Below are 16,749 nucleotides of genomic sequence, written 5' to 3' on the forward strand. Positions count from 1 at the left end.
TTAATGTAAGTGATTGTCAATGGTCATGGATAAGAGACAGGGTTTAAAGCTCAGCTTAGGGTTGAACATGCTAAGATTGCAAATGCTCTAGCTGCACCTGAGAGTGGCTGGAGAGGGGAATGAAGTCTATGGCAAACGAGTGGTGACTGAAGATGGTGGCTTCAGATTGATGTTGAATGGAGAATGTTCTGATGAGTGCAAGATTTAATGTCGCCTAAGCAGCATGATAGCATCAAGGTAATGAGGGACTGAGAAAAGTAGAGATACAGCTGGATTTCATCAACATATGGTTGAAAGCTGAACTGCATAAAAGCATACTATTTGCAAACTGCATGATTACTTTGATGAACTGTAGAATACAATTAAAAGTTTGTATTTTAAATGCTTCATTCATCAATGTGAAGGATGTCAGTGCTGCAGAAAATAACATCTTACATTTCAGATGTTCACTTTCAGCATCAAGCATTGCCTGGCCTGGCCTTTACTCCATTGCCTCTGTGCTATCAGACAGCCTGTTTGTTGATGTAGTTTTCTGCAACCTAACATTGGGAAGGTTGGAAGCCCATTTTTCCAGCTCCTACCACAAACTCCATTCCCATACCACTGGACTCCATTCCCCTCCTCAGCCATTCTCAGTTGCACCAGACTCTGTGTCCATGTGAGCTAACTTTTTGCCTCCTTATCCTCTTAACAAAAGCCACCTACTTCCATCACAACAATAAAAGCTTGCATTTGCTTAATGCCTTTTAGGTCACAAAATAATGCTACCAGTGTCACAATAAAGGCCAGTCAGCCTAACGATGGCGCTGGGGAAACTTTCAGAGACAAGAATTCAGGACAAAATTAATTGACATTTGGGAAAATATGGGTTAAGAAATGAAAGTCAGCACAGGATTGTTAAAGGAAAATTGTATTTGGCTAACTTGATCGAGTCATAGACTCATAGATGTTTACAGCACAGAAGGAGGCCATTCGGCCCATCATGTCTGCGTCGGTTAACTAAGACATGATTACACTAATCCCATTTTCCAGCGCTTGGCCCATAGCCCAAGTGAATATCTAAATACTTCTTAAATGTTATGAGAGCTTCTGACCCAACCACCGTTTCAGGCAGTGAGTTCCAGACTCACACCACCCTCTGGGTGAAAAACTTTCTCCTTAACTCCCCTCTTAGTCTTGAACCTCTTACCTTAAATCTATGCCCCTTGGTTATTGACCCCTGTACTAATGGAAAAAGTGCCTTCCCATCTACCCTATCTATGCCCCTCATAATCTTATATACCTCTGTCAGGTCCCCTCTTAACCTTCGCTGCTCCAAGGAAAACAACCCCAGCCTGTCCAATCTTTCCTCATAGCTCAGACCCTCCAGGCCAGGCAGCATCCTAGTAAATCTCCTCTGCACCCTCTCCAGTGTAATCACAACCTTCCTATAATGTGGTGACCAGAACTGCACGCAGTACTCCAGTTGTGGCCTAACTAGCGTTTTATACAGTTCCAGCATAACCTCCCTGCTCTTGTATTCTATGCCTCGGCTAATAAAGTCAAGTATCCCATATGCCTTTTTAACTACCTTATCTACCTGCCCTGCTACCTTCAGGGATCTGTGGATATGTATGCCAAGGTCCCTCTGATCTTCAGTACTTTTCAGGGTCCTACCATTAATAGTGTAATCCCTTGCCCTGTTAGCCCTCCCCAAGTGCATTACCTCTCACTTTTCCAGGCTGAATTCCATTTGCCACTGCTCTGCCTGCCTGACCGGTCCATTGATATCCTCCTGCAGTTTACGGCTATCCTCCTCACTATTTACCACGCCAGCAATTTTCGTGTCATCCCCGAACTTTTTGATCATACCCCCTACATTTAAGTCCAAATCATTTATGTACACCACAAACAGCAAGGGCCTCAGCACCGAGCCCTGCGGAATCCCACTGGAAACAAACTTATAGTCTCAGAAACATCCCTCTATCGTCACCATCTGCTTCCTGCCTCTCAGCCAGTTTTGGATCCAACGTACCACTTTGTCTTGGATTCCATGGGCTCTTTCTTTCCTGACCAGTCTACCATGAGGGACCTTAACAAAGCCTTGCTAACGTACATGTAGCTGACATCAAATGCATTGCCCTCCTCAACACTCCTGGTTACCTGCTCAAAAGTTTGATCAAATTTGTCAAACACGACCTTCTCTTAACGAATCCATGCTGACTATCCCTGATTAATATATGTCTCTCCCAGTGCAGAATATTCTGTCCCTCAGAATTCTTTCTAGTAATTTCCCCACCACTGAGGTTAAATTGGCTGGCCTGTAATTTCCTGGCCTATCCCTTCCTCCCTTTTTTAATAATGGGACAACATTAGCAGTCCCCCAGTCCTCTGGCACCTCACCTGTGGCTAGAGAGGATTTGAAAATTACTGCCAGGGCCCCTGACATCTCTTCCCTTGCCTCCCTCAACCACCTGGAATACATCTCATACGGACCTGTGGATTTATCCACTTTTAAGGCCACTAAACCCTCTAGTATTTCCTCTCCCTCCAAGTTAATTTCCTTTCATATTTCAGTCCTCCTCCCTGATATCTATACCTGTGTCGTCCTTTTTCCATTGTGAAGACCGGCGCAAAATATTCATTGAGGACTGTACCCATGTCTTTCAAGTCCACAAACAGATTACCCCTATGGTCCCTAATTGGCCCTACTCTTTCCCTTGTTATTCTCTTGCTCTTTATATATTTGAAAAAAAACCCCTTTGGGCTTTCCTTTATTCTACCACCAATGCTTTCTTGTGCACTCTCTTAGTTTTCCTAATTTCCTTTTTAAGTTTTCCCCCCTCGCCACCGCACTTTTTATACTCCTCTAGGGACTCTGCCGTGTTGAGCCCTCGGTATCTGCCATAAGCTTCTCTTTTTTTCTTAATCCTAACCTTTATGTCCCTTGACATCCAGGGTGCTCTGGACTCGGTGCTCCCCTTTATCTTTACGGAAACATATTTGCCCTGTACTGTCACTATTTCCTCCTTGAATGCCTCCCTCTGCTCTGACACAGTTTTATCTGCAAGTAGAGTTCCTTTAAGTATTGGAGAGGGTTGATGAGGATAGTGTCTTTGATATTGTGTATTGTTATGATCCCCAGCTGAGGTTACCACTGGATGAGCCTGATTTCAGGCTGGAACCCAGATTGATAGACCCTAACTTTTATTTGTTTGTTTAGATACATGGAGAGAGGCTACTGAACAGTCACACTGGAGTCAGCTAATGAACTTTTAACAAAAGCATAAAACATTTATTAAACAAGAAAAGATGAACTATATTACAATACTCCTTCACCCACAACTGTACCTTTACAGATATATACAGATTTGTATGGATAACAGAAACTACAAAAGCTATCTTATACTCTAATGTTCACAGTAAGCACAGTCCATGTAAACCAATTGGCACCCTGTGGTCAGACACACACACTCTGAAACCAAGTGACACATGCCACACCAGACAGATGCTATGGATCTCTCCTCAAATCCCCACCGCCCCCCGCCCCCCAGACACTTGTTACACCATGAGCCAACCAGCCTCACTGAATTCCATCTTTCACACGTGGGTTTCCAATCTCCACTTTCCAAGAACTTGCCTTGGAATCTTCTCCCAAACCGACACACTCTCTTAGACGCCTTCTGCAAGGGTACACCTCCAGGGTTTCAAACTCTCCTTTTGTTGTTCCTCTCTCCTGGGTCACCACATGCATTCTAGATTTCTTCTACGCATTCTCTCTCACCGACTCAGCTGTCACCAGTACACCACTGCTTCACGTGCCCGTAACAAAGAGTTACCGACCTTCATTTGCCTCTTTGAACCTTCTGACTTCTCACAAGCCTTTATATCGCTTTGACTCTGCTTTCTGCAGCTTGGAGCTTTAAGCTTGGAGCTTGGAGTCTTTCTCTGCCCGTCACTCTTTGCTTAACAGGACCTTTTCCAGGTTCCTGTCCTTGCTTTGACTAGAAGGTCTGCTTGGGACTTTCTCTTGTTCCACTCCCCTGGATTCTTGGGAACTTTCTTCTTTAGCTTGGGAAGGCCTATCTGCCCCCTTTGTCCCAGTCTTTCCCTGGCAGCTACTTTCAACCAACTTTTGCTTGGAACTGGCTATCTGAGCCTTCTAGGCTGCTTCTGCCTGGCAGCTGTCTTCAAAACTGAACTCAAAAACTGCTGTTTCTAGTTTCTTGTGTGTGTGTCTGTGGGAGGGACCTGCCTCTCTGGACCCCTGTTGCTAGGCAATAGCCCAATTTTTCTACTCTTGTGTTTGCTTAATTTCTCTTACAGCCATAAACTCCCAATGCAGGCACCTTTTAAAGTGAAACTAAAACACAACCTGACCTTTTCTTAACACACAAATACAGAAATACAAATCAAACTCAAACATTAAAGCTAAAACTCATTCCTAACACCTGCAAATACCAATATAACTTACTTAAACTATCTCTATTACCTAACAGATTATGGACTTCAAAAATACATTTGAAAAAGCAGCACATAATTGACCTGTTAGCAAATTTGAAATCTATGGGATTAAAGGGGCAGTGGCAGCATAGCTACAAAATTGGTTAAGGGACAGAAAGCAGAGAGTAGTAGTGAATACCTGTTTTTCAGACTGGAGAGAAGAATACAGTGGTGTCCCTCAGGGTCTCTGTTAGGATCACTGATCTTTTTGATGTATATATTAATGACTTGGGTATACAGAACATAATTTCCAAGTTTGCAGATGGCACGGAACTCAGAAATGTAATGAACAGTGATGAGGATAGTAGGATAGCCTCAAAAGGATGTAAACAAACCGGTGAAATGGGCAGGCAAATAGCAGATGAGGTTTAATGCAGAGAAACATGAAGTGGTTGATTTTGGTCGGATGATTTAGGAGTGAGAATATAAACTAAATGGTTACACAAAACTATAAAAAGTTAATGGAAATTCTAACCACTGATTTAGGCCTGGAGTAGCTCTCTTTAGAGCAGTGAAGATTAAAGGGAGATTTGAAAGAGATATCCAAAGTCATGAAGGGTTTTAATACAGTAAATAGGGGAAATTATTTTGAGTGGCAGAACGGGCAGTCACCAAAGGACACAGATTCAAGGTGATTGGAAAAGAACCAGAGGCAATATGAAGAAATGTTTATTTCGCGCAGCAAGTTGTTGTGATCTGGAAGGTACTGCCTAGAAAGGCGGTGAAAGGATATTCAATCATAACTTTCAAAAGGGAATTAAATAAATACTTGAAGGGGGAAGAAAATTCACAGGATGATCAGGGCTGTGGGACAAAATGGAGTAATTGGGGGAACAGGAGATGAATCTCACGGACAAGATGAGCTTGAAGAGAACATGACGTCATGTTCACAGGAGCATTATCAAAAAAATCTGAAAGCAAGCCACATAAAGCAATTTAAGACAAGTAAAACCTACCTCTTTGACTACGCTTTTGTTCACCTGTCTTAAATTGCTTTATGTGGCTTGCTTTCAGATTTTTTTGATAATGCTCCTGTGAAGCACCTTGGGATGTTTTACCACCTTAAAGGAACCATATAAATGTAAGTTGCTGTTGTGATATATTGCTAATTTTACTGAATTACGACTATTTAGCATTTGTTGATTTACCTGACAAGGAGCTGGATTGATATTTACCAAATTCATTTCACACGAGACTCTTACAGCTGGAGGATAGAAAAGACTTTTATGCTATTAGCTGGCAGCCTTGGCTCACTCACATTACTTTCACTTCTGAGCCAGAATGCTCACTCCAGAGACGTGAGCACATAATCTTGGCTGACACATGTGTGCAATACCAAGCGAGTGCTGTAGTGCCACGGGTGCCAAATTTCAGATGGACCCCTAGGGTGGGCAGAAAAGATCTCATGACACTAGTCAGCACCTTTCAACAGCACCTTCTCTACCATCTAGAAGGACAAGGGCAGCAGATGCACGGGAACACGACCACGTGCAAGTTCCCCTCTAAGCAACACACCATCCTGACTTAGAAATATATCGCCATTCCTTCACTGTCACTGGGTCAAAATCTTGGAACTCTCTTCCTAACAGCACTGTGGGTGTACCTACACCACATGGACTTCAAGAAGGCAGCTCGCAACCACTTTCTTGAGGGCAACTAGGGATGGGCAATAAATGTTGGACTAGCCAGCGACATCTACACCTCCCCGAAAGAATGAAGAAGTCAGTTAAGACTCGGCAGGTCTCCCTGGTGTCCTGGCCAATACCTATCCCTTAGCTTACAACTGAAACAGATGACCTGGTCATTTACTTAATTGTTGCATGGGATCTTGGACTGTGAAACTTGGCTGCACATTTCCCATATTACAGCAATAGCTACTGTACATTTCAAATGTACTTTATTGGCTGTAAAGCAATTTGGGACATCCTGAGGTTATGAAAGATGCTGTATAAATGCACGTCTCTCTTTGTCATCACACGCATACATTTTGTGTATATAATCAGGTGAGGACAGGATTGAGCCAGACTGTTACTTTTCTGATTGAATAACCTGTCCATGTCTCCCCATGGGCAAGTCACTGGATTACTATGGACTGTGCCCCAGAATGAGTCAGTCCCTTCAAATGAGATGGGGAACAAAGTGGAATACATGCATAATATAGTTTATTTTGCCCTAACTTGATGTACAATCCAAATGTTAATTTATGGCTGTCTCATTTTGCCAATCATTTATGTTGCAGCCTATTCTCGAGGGAGATTTGTTGTGAACAAACGTCTAATGTCTGACCGACTTGTTGGAACATGCATCTCACACAGCTGAGCAATGGTAAAAGATGGCCGAATTACTGCTTGGGGAAGCAGCCACCGTCGGCACTGCCGATGTGTACTTAGTAGACAACAGACTGAATTTAGATGTGTTTCCAAACAGCACCAGCCATTTTTCTGTACTTTACAAAACACGCAGAGAGGAGGTGCAACAGATTGAGTTTCTACGACTAAACTGCAATGAGGAGCAAATTGGTTCATCACTCACCATCATCCCTGAACTAAGAAGGCTGAAATCACTTGTACTTAAAGGTAATGGGAGCCATTACAAATACATTGCTATCACTTCTGCCTCTCTTTTAGTTTCTTTTAAATATAAGTAATTATTTTTAATTTTTTGAAGTGATACCTAATATGATTTTCTTTGAGTAAATTAGTTTCTGCTAGAGTAATACTCTAATTTCCTGTAATTCCTGGTACCTCAAATCTTTTCCACAGCTAAGTACCATGTGAAATGAAGCAATCAGTTGATTGCACTGAGCCTTTCCTAAGCTTAACTTACTTTTTTGTTTCTACAAGGTATCACTATTCGGGCTGAGGCTACATTTCGATGAGTAATAAATATTTCAGAACTTATTAGAAAAATTTGGACTTTGAAATATTCTTTACATTATCCAGAGCTGCTGATGTGTTTGTGGTGACAGTGTAACCTCTTGATTTCCTTTCACATATGATAAAATTACTTGGATTGATATCTTACAGTTCCAAAGGTTGGGAGGGAGGAAGTGCTGTGTACACAGGGAGGTAAATATCTTAGAAAACCTCTTGTAACCCTTTGGCTTTATAGCTACAGTCATTAAGATAGCTGTCATTGTTCTATATCTGAGTATGCCAATCTTATCCAAAAAGACCTGAGTGTATTCCTGGATGCTGAGACACTGCACTGTGCCAGCTCTAATGGCACTTATTAAATTTACTTCACTAGGTGGTCATCTCAAGGATGAATATGGTGTGTGTCAGCGTGGTCTGGTGGCAACTTTGCCTATGGAGTTCAAACATCTCCAGCACTTGACCCATTTGGATTTGAGCTTCAACAGCTTTACTTCTTTACCTGAATGTGTGACCGAGTTGAAGGAGCTAACCGTGCTTCAGCTGTGCCATAACCAACTGGCTGCACTGCCCGAAAGCATTGGCAAGCTGGTAAAACTGACTGATCTTTTACTGATGAAAAACCAGCTGAGAGAGTTACCTGGAAGCATCGGTGAACTTGCAGCACTTCAGACAGCAGATATATCTGAAAATGAACTGGAACGGCTCCCCAATGACATAGGAAACCTCTCCAGTTGTACACAGTTAGACCTTTCAGGCAATAGACTAACAACTGTACCATCGTCACTTGGTGAGTTTAATTTAAGTTTAATTGCAAAACAATTCCAATTACTAGAATAGTGACATACCTTGATGTAAGATTATACATCATTAACATAACATTATACATAAGGTTATTGCGCTGAGATTCGTGAACTATTAAGTGGTAATAACATTTCAAATGTTTGAATTTTATTTCACCTATCTCACAGTGTAATATCCAAACTCTTTTAGTGTGTTTGACTATATGTCCATGCTACAGCATGTTTAATGTTTACAGCTCCAATAAGGTTTATCTGTCTATATTTATAATTAATAAACTGGTTGCAACCTTGTACTGTTGATAATCTTCACTAGTCTTGCAATTTTCCAGAGTTTTGTATATATGTTTTAATTTTTAATCTATTGGTATAGTAATGTGATGTGATTTTAGATACCGTTATTGTAAGGGATCTAATAACAATGCATTTTAAACAGAAGTTATAAATGACACAAAGCTTTATGTCCTTGCATACAGCAAACCTGACGTCTCTTAGGGAATTGCATCTCCACAGCAATCATCTTGTAACTGTCCCAGCATCCCTTGCTCGCCTTCCCAACTTGTCTAGACTTGACCTGCAGAATAACAGCCTGCGTTCCGTCCCTCCAGAGATCCAGAATTTCCCCTTTGTGCATTTGAAGGGCAATCCGATAGGGCGGCCAGAGAGCCCTAAAGAACAAGGTATCGAATTGGTAATTTGTGTTTCATTTCACTGGCTGTAACTTTGCATCTTTATGGAAATTTGTTATGTATTTATGTACTTCCCAAAGAAAATCCATAATGTCTCTTATGGTTCACTGAATATTGTAAGCCATGAAATGTGCTGCATATTTTTCCAATTCTACTTTGAAATTTACAAGAAATTATGTATACAGGCGTTGTTAATTAGCCATGTGGTACCTCATCCCAGTGATCCATCTTCATGCTTTGAGCTGAAGCAATTAACAGTTTGATAATGGGAGGAGGAAGATGCTACTTTTACATCTCCAACAGCTGGATATGGAAGCTGGGGAGTGGAAACTTTGGATTTTTGGTATAATTTGTCCCTTTTCCCAAGCCAGAGAACATGGAGACAGAATCATAGAATAGTTTACAGCACAGAAAGAGGCTATTCAGCCCATCTTATCTGTGCTGGCTCCCTGCAACAGCTTCTCAACTAGTCCCATTTCCCTCCCTTTTCTCCATAGATCCATAAGCTTTTTCTCTTCATGTAATTATCCAATTCTCTTTAGAAAGCCTTGATTGAACCTGCATCCGCACAACTGTGACAGTGTATTCTAGATCCTAACTACTCTGGTTCTGATGAAAAGTAAGACCTGAAACAGTAGCTATGTTTTTAAACGGTTGTTTGGTAGTAGAGAACTTGAGTATAACTGAAAAAAGACACATGTCGAAGCTTTTTGTCTTGCACTCCTCAGGACATTATTAAGAATACCAATGTAAAGGGAATAATAATTTATACTTCATGAGAAGAGAGTGCTGATTGTTTGGCAAATGGACTCTGATTGGTAGAGGCATTGCCATGGAGAATGCACCATTTGTGCACCAGCATGTCCCTTCGGCCGAACGTAACAAGCAATGCACTAACTGTACCCAACCAGCCCATGCTTGCAAAACTTAAAACACAGTGTCCAATATTAGCTGTGATTACGTGATTGGACAACACTTGCTAAACAACCCTGAGTAAGAATTATGCTGATAACCAATTTAAGATTATCAGATAGGCTTGCAATGTGGCACACTTATGTGTGCTAGAAGCTACACATATTAATACACAGAGCCCAGTTCTTTGCAGACAGAAAGAACATGTACACTCATTGCACTTGTTTCAACTGAACAAAATAGGCAACAGCCATTCTCTGGTTTATTCCCCAGGGCAATGGCTTGACCAGTCAGGGTCAACCTGCCTGGTTTGAATTTAAACAAAGCTTGGCAGTTAACTGTCAGCCATCAGTTAACTGGTGCATTTTCCATGGAAAGACCTCTACAAATCAGAGTCCACTTGCCAAGCAATCAGCATTCTGTTCTCATGAAGTATAAATGGTGGTTCCCTTTACATCTGGTATTCTTACGAATGTCTTGATGAGTGCAAGACAAAAAGCTTCAACATGGTGACTATTTTCAGCAACTGCGTTTCAATTCATAGATGCTGCATGACCTGAGTAGAGGAAGTGAGAGATCTTGGAGTGAATATCTGCAGACCCCTGAAGGTAGCAGGACAGGTTGATAAGGTGCATGAGAAGCCATATGAAATCCTTTCATTTCTTAGCCAAGGCATAGAATATAAGAGCAGGGAAGTTATGCTAGAACAAAACAAAACAATAGTTAGGCCACAACTTGAGTACTGTGTGCAGATCTGGTCACCTCATAACAGAAAGGATGTAATTTCATTAGACAGGATACAGAGGAGATTTACGAGGATATTGCCAGGATTGGAAAAATTACAGCTATGAGGGAAGATTAGATAGGCTGGAGTTGTTCTCTTTGGAACAGAGGATGCTGAGGGGAGATTTGATTGAGATGTACAAAATTGTGAGGCGCTTGGATACAGTGGATGGGAAGGGCCACTTTAGCAGAGAGACCAGTGACTCGGGGGCATAGGTTTAATGTGATTGGTAGAAAGATTAGAGGGGAGATGAGGAAAATATTTTCACCCAGAGGGTTGTGCGGGTCTGGAACTCACTGCCTGAAAGGGTAGTAGAGGCAGAAACACTTAACTCATTTAAAAGGTGTCTGTATATGCACCTCAGGTGTCATAACACCAGGGCTACGAACCAAATACTGGAGAGTAGGATTAGGCTGGGCGGCTTGTTTTTCGGCCAGTGTAGACACGATGGGCTAAGTGGCCTCTTCCTGTGCCATAAACTTTCTATGATTCTATGACCTGCTGAGCATTTCCAACATTTTTTGTTTTTATTTAGGATTTCCAGCATCTGCAGTATTTTGATTTTGTTTGAGGGACTGGACCTGGGCTTTTCCTGGCCATTATATTCACGAGCTACTGGAAGTCCTTTCGCACTTATTTTTAGAAATACAAAAGCATTGCAAAGAATATTGACTCTCTGGGAGGGTTCACTCTCCCTTGAGCCCTTTCCTTCCTCCTCCACCTCCACTCCTGCCATGATCTTACCCTCCACACAGCTGTGGGGTCTGCTGCATTCAGGCTACAGCCAATGACACTTTTATCCATCCTTTAGAAAATGAATGGGAATAGTCCAGTGAAACTTAAACATCTGATTTTTTTTCTCCTTCCCCACGACTTCACACACTCAAGAGAAGTGTCTGGTTCTGCTTGATCCATGCCCATGTATGATAATATGATTGACAACTGAGTGAAGGGCAGTGGATTGACCCTCCCATTGGCGTAGCATCTCTCAGCATTATGATTCATTTTTAGCACCTTTTTATTCTCTATTTCTCTTCTATCCCTGCAGTCACTGACTCACATTGAGATGCAGACACAGCAGTGCCTTCCCCAAGTAGTTAGCTGAGTTGATGAATCTCAACAGACCATGGTGGGACATTACAGCCAAGCCAGATCCTGTTCTTCCCTGACAGCTGTACCTGTTCTTTCTAACAAACTGACTGGAGATTTCTTTGAATCGTCCTTCTCAGGGTTACTGACAAATACCAGTGTAATTCACACAGGTGAACTGTTGACCCTGGGACCAGTGTGGTCAATATGCCTCAATTCCACACTGGGGGATGCATTTATCAACCAAGCCACTGGAATGCCCCTTGCAGCTCTTGTACCAGTGTTTATATTCATTCAGTTTCCTCCTTGTATAGTTGCCTATTTGATAGTTATGCTGTGCAAATGTTTCTAATTTCTTTGCATTTTGTACTGGGTGGGTGACCAGACACCTTTGTGCCCTGAGAAACAGCTCTCTTGAAGCAGCACTGCTTTTCAATTAGTGTTGCAATGATCTGCTCTTTATAGTGATTTTCTTGGTGTTGTACAAAAATAAATTATAATGATGAAGTTTGATGTGTAGATTATTGGAAAGAATACTTGCATGGTTTCTTAGGAGCTCAATCAACGATTATAAGTAAAGTGTTTATTTAATGAGTGTAGGTATCATAACTTACATTTTTTTTTTAAATTGTCACTAAATTTCCAGGGCTGGGAATAGTGGTGGTGTTGCTATCTGCAGCTCTAAATTTCCCACTGTTGTCAGCTTTTCAGTACTGAATTCAACACACCACTAGAGGGTGACATATACCATTTGTGCTGTTAGGAGGTGGATCTCACATTATATACTGTGCTAGAGGCTTTCTCAGTGAATGAAAAACCAAGGGTATTTTTCAGCGTTCACAGTGGCAAAACCCCTTCCTGTGACATTTTTGTATGGGCCCACGACAGTCGGATCAGATTAAGTCAGCAAGAGTGGGAAAAGAGTGCTACCTCCTGGAAAATCTATAAATGAGATTTCCTGTGCAACTTACCATTGGAAGAATACAGTATTCTGTGTTACTAGCTTTCTTACATCGTGTAGTGTTATTATGCATAGTGGAGACAATAGAAGATTTTAATAAAATAAACTAATGGAAAGTACTGGGTGAATGTCAGGGTTACCGGTAGATGTCCAATTTTAAGGTTTACATCATTGACAGGTTGGGTAAATGTTGATCTTGTGTTTTATGACATTATCTGAACCCCTTATTGGATTAATTCATCTAATGTTTCTGCACACAAGCCATAATGAAAGTATACAACACAAAGGGCCCCCATGTTAAGTGAAGGGAAGAGAAGCATTTTTAATATCAGTTTTCACTGATGTGATTGCCCTGTACATGTCACTCACGGTTTTATTGCTTGTGGGCTTATGGGGCCATTCATGCCAAAGAAATGGGAAATTATATTCCCAAAGCAATAAATTGGCAGTTGCTTGAAATTACTTGAAAAAAATTTGTACAAAGGAGGTGATTAAGTTCCACAACAGTTGATATTCGATTTCTTTCCTCATTTCATACAGACTACACCAAACCCAAAGAAATCCTGGTCCGATACCTTGCATCCGACGCAGACAGGTACCCTCAGCTGGTGTTTGATTAAATCAGACATTTCCAGTCGTTTGTGGTTATATGATTAAATCTATGTGTTAATGAAATGTTCCAGCTTCACCGTGACCGCTGAAGGCTGCAATATTGTGTTTCCCTGTGGGATTGAAATCCACTTCCCACCTGAAGCGGTTTCCTTGGCAGTGATCACATGTAGCGTCACCTCCCCTGACCCACAGCAGGTGAAACTAAGGCATCATGACTTCCTACTGAGCCGGGTCCTGGAACTTCTACCTCATGGCATACACTTTGAAAAGGTACATTTGATCTAAATTACTGGATGTTGCCTAGCATTGCTCATAGTAAATTGGTGGATACACTGTTACCAGGGCAGAAGCATGATTGTACATTATTCTGATGCTAAGTTGGAGTCACCCCCTTGAGGCTACGAAGTCCAGTTGGTGTTAAATAAACATAGTCACGTGATTTAGAGTTTAACTGTTGTAGTGAGGAGTATTTGCAGATTGAAAGACATTTGTGAATTTCAGGCTCTAGGTTCGAAGCTTGGCACCATTTCTCTCTTCAGACTGATTTGTACCTGAGAAAGGATGACACTTTGAAGTGTGATGGACACATGTTAGGGCAAGAGTATTGCACTTATACCAGTGGGCTTTCTGTGGCATTGCTCGAAGTGAAGATATGCTATTTTTAATAATTCTCTCTCTGCTTCTTTCCAAGCTCCATCCCTCTATCTTTGACTTCTATCCTTTCTCTCTGATTTTTCACTGTATAGTTCTCCTTAGGAAGCTCCTTCCTAAAGTACTGTGGCATATCCTTAATTAGGACATTGGTATTAGTTAATGGTTATATTCTGCTGTTGCTGATTATGAGGTGACAATGGAGGAATGATTGTGGAGATAGCTTCTGATTTCTTTGATATCATTTTAACTATCTTATTATGAGGAAGATTATCCTGCCCATTCCCTGCCCATGCTTCTCCTACTTGAAAGAGCCTAAGTACCTCTCTTTACAGCATTCAGTTGGTTTTTAAATGATTCCAGGATTTTCACCTTTATCTAGAAGTCCTGTCCACATATTGATCACCTTATATACATCTGTAAGATTACTTGTGAGATCCTCCATTTGAGGATAAAAAGACCAAGCTTCTCCAATCTTTCCTCATAACTTTTGGCATTAGTCTTTCTGTGCCTTAATGGTCTAAGGGGAAGATCCTAATCCATGCCTTCAAATTCCTGTGTATTCTCACTTTGCTCTAGATATGGTGTTCACCAACTCTTTGCAACAACTCACGCCCTCTGCTTTTCTCACTCGGTTTAACTGTTTGATTTCCACGCCAACCACGCCCCCATGCTGTGCTTCACCGGAGGATGTTCCTCTAATCTCTGCAGTTCTCTCTGAAGACCACTTGGCCTTATTCCCTCTCTAAGTCAGTATTCAAAGGCTTGTTTTAGCCCTGTATCTTGTAGTGTGCCTTCAGTCCCCTAAATCTGACTTCCTGCACAGTGCCCACTGTCTCCTCTTGCTAAATGCTTTGAGATATTCTTTCAGCTGGCATGCACCACAGAAATGTCGGTTATATTGCAGGATAATTGGTAATGATTACACTAAATCACAATTCCAAAGATTGGGAAATGTTGACCAGAAAATTAGATTAGGAATTTGGTGGTGGTGGATTATTTATGAGCTGTGGGTTGAATGTGCCTTGTTCTGATCTGATCACAGTTAGAATAAAGTGGACACCTGTGCTGTCAGGAGTCTGTATTATGTGAACATTGAGTTGACCTTAAGATTGTAGTGGTGAACTGCTGATCCAAGTGTGTTCGCATTGTACCAAAAGATAATACTGAAAAGCACATTATTGATCAAGACTGTTGCCTGATTTAACATAATTTTTCCTTGTGCACGGGCAGGAAGTGCTAATCCGGATGCCATATATTCCTCCTCAGTCTGACCACCAAAGGGAGGTCGTGATTCGGACACTTAGTGAGAGCTGGAGTGATGTGGATACCAAGGTGTTCGAGGTATTTTCTCACTGTGGAGCTAATCAGTCAGGTTCATATTTTTATAAGTGTATTTAAAGCGGACAGTTTGTTTTTTCTGAGTGGTCCTTTAAATGCTAAATGTTGCAAAGGGAAACATCCGTATGTTTATTCGTGTCTCTTACTTGCTCTTGGTTACTATATTTTATGCTTTCAAAATGATAGAGACCACCTCCAGAATGTATAAACTGAGCACACATTACTTTTCTCCTCCCTACTGGGCGCGTGGCTGAGGGAGACCAGGCAAAGGCTGTGCAAATATAACTAGGAAAAAATTGTGTGATGGCTCTATTCTGCTTTTGTCAGAGGTTGGTGCCAGCCATGGCTGCTGCTCTGCTCTATTTAAGGGTTGCATGACAATATTAATGCATCTATGAGTGAAATATTATAGCCGCAGGTTTATTGGGAAATAATCTATACTGATAAACTCAAGCTTTCTATATATTGTAAAGCAGGCAGCTGTATGCTGACTGAAAAATGAATACTGGTAAAGTACAAGTGGAATTTTATTGATAAATTTTGTAATTAATCCTTTCGCCTGTTTAAAGACTACAATGATCAGACTTATACATGGCACTGTGATGAAGTTGTTGAATACAATATTAATTTCCCGAATGAAGAACAGTTGATTCACAGTTAAAGGTATCAGTGACTTGTATGGCTTTCCCTCAACAGTAAACATTGTTTTCATCAACTTTTTAAGCAGTATTTTATTTGTAAAACGTCTGTGTGATATATTAGTTTTAAAAGTTAGCAATAATGGATGCAATTTTGGGTCAGTATGGTGTTAGCAACATTCACGCTTGGCTGTCTGTAACATCAACCAGAATTCTTTGGGGACTGAGTCACTCTCTGAGTCATCACACTGAAACAACACATTGACGAATGTATCCTTCCTTTTATTTGGATATGGTCTTGGTTGGGGAAGTTTGTTACAGTTAGTTTCTTATAGTTTTGGTTGTGCAAGTCCAGTGTAGGTTGTACGGTGTGTCTTTCTCTAGTGGTCAGTCATATGATGTTAGTGAGTTTTTTTATTTTTGTTTGCACCATGTTGATGCTGCAGAATTCTTCAAAGGTAGTCATGGTGATGCAGTTCCCATGGTTACAAGCATTTGCTGGTCTTTGCCTTCTATATATAGAATAAATTCCATTCTCCACTACAGGCAAAACATCATGTCTCCCGTACTGCTCTGTGTCGATAATTTAATTAAAACTTTTATAATTTTACCTGTACAAAAACAATATTAATATTTAAATGCAGAGGAAACCTCACAGCCATACTTTTAAGTCCAGTTATCCCTAGCATTCTCTTCCCATTTCTTTTTAAATTAGCTTAAGTAAATTGTCCCATTAGTGACATTAGAAATCAGCATGTATAGTTCAGGAAAGGCTTACTTCTAACATCTTTAATTCCGAGGTTGCATCTTTGTTGAAGCAACTGAAATTTTAGGGCTGAATTTAACAGATTGCAGTAGTGTCATGGTGGTATAAGAGGAAGTGTGTGGCTCGACCGCTCCCGCCCTGCCCCTTTCTC

General features: G+C 41.1%; 1 protein-coding gene across 3 annotated transcripts in view; it reads left to right on the plus strand.

Moving 5' to 3' along the window:
- Positions 1-16,749, plus strand: part of pidd1 (p53-induced death domain protein 1) — an 81,340-nt gene that overhangs the window by 14,152 nt on the left and 50,439 nt on the right. For 2 of the 3 annotated variants that reach the window (XM_078548935.1, XM_078548934.1), the window contains exons 2-7: positions 6,722-7,058; positions 7,732-8,145; positions 8,632-8,835; positions 13,131-13,185; positions 13,274-13,472; positions 15,087-15,197. In XM_078548935.1, coding sequence (XP_078405061.1) covers positions 6,815-7,058; positions 7,732-8,145; positions 8,632-8,835; positions 13,131-13,185; positions 13,274-13,472; positions 15,087-15,197 — 1,227 coding nt within the window. In that variant the 5' untranslated portion in view covers positions 6,722-6,814. Of the gene's footprint in view, positions 1-5,496; positions 5,564-6,721; positions 7,059-7,731; positions 8,146-8,631; positions 8,836-13,130; positions 13,186-13,273; positions 13,473-15,086; positions 15,198-16,749 lie in introns of all 3 variants that reach the window. The other variant, XM_078548936.1, reaches the window with a different exon arrangement.

This window comes from Cetorhinus maximus, chromosome 9, assembly GCF_964194155.1.
Source record: "Cetorhinus maximus chromosome 9, sCetMax3.hap1.1, whole genome shotgun sequence".
In the NCBI taxonomy this organism is placed as follows: domain Eukaryota; kingdom Metazoa; phylum Chordata; class Chondrichthyes; order Lamniformes; family Cetorhinidae; genus Cetorhinus; species Cetorhinus maximus.